General features: G+C 54.2%; 1 protein-coding gene across 2 annotated transcripts in view; it reads right to left on the reverse strand.

The window, feature by feature from the left end:
• KLC4 (kinesin light chain 4) overlaps positions 1-4,155 on the reverse strand; it is a 22,664-nt gene that overhangs the window by 6,341 nt on the left and 12,168 nt on the right. For both annotated transcript variants that reach the window (XM_009320226.1, XM_009320225.1), the window contains exons 6-10: positions 3,700-3,787; positions 3,206-3,307; positions 2,709-2,882; positions 2,451-2,550; positions 1,857-1,909 (exon numbers count right to left, since the gene is read on the reverse strand). In XM_009320226.1, coding sequence (XP_009318501.1) covers positions 1,857-1,909; positions 2,451-2,550; positions 2,709-2,882; positions 3,206-3,307; positions 3,700-3,787 — 517 coding nt within the window. The remainder of the gene's footprint in view (positions 1-1,856; positions 1,910-2,450; positions 2,551-2,708; positions 2,883-3,205; positions 3,308-3,699; positions 3,788-4,155) is intronic.

The following is a 4,155-nucleotide window of genomic DNA, read 5'->3' on the forward strand; positions in this document are numbered from 1 at the left end:
GCCACTGCTCCACAGCAGGAAGTTCTCTCTCACAGCCCAGAAAAAACTGTCTTCTCACAGGGACTTTTTCTTACTCAGTCCCACAGCACTTCTCAGATCTTTACCCCACATGCTGGAGTCTCCCTGAGCCATAGGCACACATGGGTTTCCTTGTGCCAGAGCCTACACAGCCTGGGCAAGCCCCAGGGATAGGAGAGCTCAGGACTCAAAACACCTCTGGAGCTTGTGTAGAGGCAGCCTTAAGAGGGCAGCTGAACCTGAAGGGAAAGGTGTCAAATCCCCTGGGGCAGAAAGAGCCTTGCAGGCCGGGGCTGCCAGCTGTGCCCAAGGCCCTGCTGCTGGCATGAGCTGGCCTGCCCCTGCTGCCACTAAGAGCAGAGGGAAAGAAGGGTGAGGGAAAAAAGAAGTGAAGCTCTGCAAGAGGGGTTTGATGCTTTTTAATAGGAGGTGTGGAAACACAGCACAAAGCAGGCCGCAGCAGCCCCAGCCCCTAGGCCAGCAGTACAAGCAGGTCTGTGGTTACCGCCGCCTGGCCAGGAAGGCCATGCGAACCATGCCGTGCCATGGAGCATGGGCACAGCTGCCCTGGGGACAGGAGCCCCGGGGCAGGGCAAGAGGCTCAGCCCTTGCCCCAGGCTGTAAAATGAATCTCACTCCAGCTGTAGGTCCCTGAGCCTGTTCTCTTGCCCCTGGAGCATAGCTCCACACTACAACTATCTACTTTTGACCTCTTAATTCTCCAAAGATACCATCAGAAGTGTCTCAATCCCAGAGGGGTCAAGGGTAGCCTGGTCTCTACTCCAACTTTGATTTCTCCTGCATAGGATGGTTCCACAGCAAGTGCAATTTCTTTGCAGCAGAGCCTTCTTAGGGCAGCAATCGGAGCAGTGCAAGGTGGAGCTGAGCACTGCCCTGCACTGAGGACCGCACAGAGCGGTTAAGGGACGCAGCTGCTAGTGCCCTGCTCTTAGGACTTGCAGGATAGGACTGATAAGTCACTAAGCCAAGCCTGCCAGCCTGCTGTCTGAGCCCATTTAGGGATGGGGCCTGCTCTGATGGCAAAGGAAAAGGAGAGAGAGTGTCTGCTCCCACTGCAGCTAGAGGACTAGACCAGAGCCCTTCATTCTGCTGCTTCACCCACCTGCCAAAAAGCAGGTAAGGTCTTAGGCTTGGGAAAAGCAGAGACAGGACTCTGCTGCATTTATCAGCTGAGCACAGAGCAGGGCCTGGGCAACAGGAGCAACAGCTTCTTTGCCTCTCAGCCTAGTCCAAGGCAAGCACAACCCGTGTCTATCCTCTTTCAGAGGCCAGCTAGGACATAGAACAGCCAGGGCCCACCCTGTGCAGAGATCTTTTTCAGGAGGTTCGGCTCCGTTTCCTAAGCAAGGTGACGGCAGCAGTTTCTTCTTGACCTCCATTTTTCCCCAGGCAGCCTTAAGGCTGCTTCGGAAGTGGGTGGTGCTCTGGGTACTAGCAGCTCTTTGGAACAGGGTGCCAAGGCCCTGAAGCACAATCCTCTACCAGCCACCTTCTTCCACCATCTGCGTGCCCTAGAGGGATCACTAAAGCAAAAAAGAGAGAGCAGGCAGCCATGGCTGAGAGGCTGAACAACCGCCTGCCCCAGGAAAAGCATCAAGCTCTCTGTTGGGCCTTCCCTCCCTGCTGCCCCAAGGAGCTGCCATGTTCTCTCCCCACTCTCCAGACCCCGCCCGGTCTTCATCAGTGGCCATGGCAGCTCTTCAGACTGCAGGAAGGAGGGTCTGGCTGTGATAAGAGAGGATCAAAACCCCTGGATCTCCTTCCCCTCCCAGGGCTCTTGCTGCTATCAACAGGCAGCACCACCAGCTCAGACTCACCTTGCTCATCTCCTCTCTCTCCTCCGCATGCATCCAGATTGGCTTGTGTTCATCTGTGTGGGGAAGAATGCAAGACAGCTCTGCTCACCACCTCACCCTGTTGCTCTGCCACTTCCACTGGGTCTTTGCCTCCTGCACAGCCCAGCACTCTGTCCCCAGAGCCAGCAGCTCACCAGAGAGAAATGACAAGGCTTCAGATCCCCCTGATCCCTGGGCCAGAGCCCCAAGAAGGGCAACCGACATTGCAAGTGCAGGACAGGGAAAGGAAGGAACAAGTCCTTCCATGGGGTACAGGAGAAACTTCAGCCTATCCCTGGGAGTAATTGTGCCACTTCTTACTCCCTCTTTTAGCCACAACTATTTCCAACCCAGTAAAGACTGACAGCCAGAGCTTTCCAAGAGCCCTTCTGAGAGAAGAGGTGGAGCAGCATAACACATTAGAATGGCAGTGTCTCAAGGGCTGCCCAAAGCAGGGGCCCTGCAAGGCATCCCATCCCTCTGCCAGGGGGATACCAGAACCAGCCAAGCCTAGGCTGAGAGCCAGGAGACCAAAGCTCACCCTTCCCCAGCCCCAACAGCTTCTGCTGTACAAACCATCCACAGAGCCAAACTCCTTCACGTGAGCACGGGTAAGGATCTCCTTATACAGCACCTCTGCATCTTTGTATTTGCCTTGCTTCAGGTAACACGAGGCCTGCAACCAAGAAAACAGCTTCAGCCCCACTGGGCAACACAGATTAACTCTGCCCCCCTCTTGCTGCTATCTCTCTGTGTCTTCCAAGCACCAGGCAATGCTCACCTTTCCCATGGCACCACTCCCCATCCCCACATGGCCTCTCCCTAGGGTCTCACCAGGTTGTTCTTGGTCTTGGCCACATTGGGGTCATCAGGACCCAGGCAGCTCTCGTAGATCTCCAGGGCCCGGCAGTAATAGTATTCCACCTCGTCATACTTGCCCTGGTTCTGGCACAGCAGGGCTAGATTGTTCAGCTGCTTGGCCACATCAGGATGGTCTTTGCCTAGGACCTGGGTAAACAAAAGAAGAAGCGCCACAAAAAGTCAACACAAAGACTGTAGTGGACTCCCGGACTTAGTAGACACTGTAGTCCCTCCAGGACATGCCTATGTCAGACAGGAGCCAAGGACTAGGGAGGTGAAGAGGAGAAATTCCAGCTTCCACCTCCTGGCAGGCCTCTCTGAGGCTGCAAACACTGGAAAGACAGGAAAGGTGGTAGCAGAATCAGCAGCCGAGGAGACTAGGTAGGTCCTGGATCTCCCAGGTACAGTGAGGTAATGGGGGAAAACCCTCAGGGAGAGCTGGAAGGAAGGAGAGCATGGGAGACCAGTACCTTCTCACGGATCTCCAGGGCTCGCTTACACAGTGGCTCTGCTTCTTTGTACTTCCCTCTTTTGCCATAGAGAACAGCCAGATTGTTCAAAGTTGCTGCCACCTGCAGAGACATAAGCTTCTCCGTGAAACAAAGCACAATCCAGTGGGACCAAACAAGGGGTGCAAGCAGGAGTAACAGTGACTGTCCCATTTCCTTCATGCCTGCAGTATAGCTGCTTCTGAAGAGAAGGAGATCCAGAGGCAGAAGGCTACCCTGCCTACATCGCAGGATCCAGGAGAAGCCAACTCCTGACAGGCCATACCGAACAAGACAGCGGGAAATACTGAAGCAGTAAAACAGAGCCCCACACCACGTGAACAGCACCCCTCACATCACAGAGCATACTGCTGTCCTTGGTCGTCTGGCTGCAGACACACCGTAAGGGCACCATTCTAGCCCCAACAGCACCCACAGGTCAAGGGAAGTGACTGAAAGAGGAGGGAGACACTCACCGCTGGGTGGTCTTTGCCCAGAGTCTTCTCACGGATGGAAAGAGCATCATTCAAGAGGTGTGCTGCCTCTTTGTATTTATTCTGATCCCTGCATTGCAAAACCAACCAGTTATTTGGTATTTGGACACCACAGCCCAGAGCAAGCAGAACTGTGAACAACAGTCCTCCTTCCATACAGATCCAGCCCTCACAGCCCTTTCATTTCTCATTCTGCCCTGTGCTGGTTTTGGTTGAGACAGAGTTAGTTTTCTTCATAGTAGCTAGTATGAGGCTATATTTTGGATTTGTGCTGAAAACAGTGTTGATAACACAAGGATGGTTTTCGTTATTGCTGAGCAGGGCTTACACAGAGTAAAGGCCTTTTCTGCTTCTCACCCCACCCCACCAGCGAGTAGGCTGGGGGTGCACAACAAGTTGGGAGGGGACACAGCTGGGACAGCTGACCCCAACTGACCA

This window comes from Pygoscelis adeliae, unplaced genomic scaffold, assembly GCF_000699105.1.
Source record: "Pygoscelis adeliae isolate BGI_AS28 unplaced genomic scaffold, ASM69910v1 Scaffold673, whole genome shotgun sequence".
Taxonomy (NCBI): domain Eukaryota; kingdom Metazoa; phylum Chordata; class Aves; order Sphenisciformes; family Spheniscidae; genus Pygoscelis; species Pygoscelis adeliae.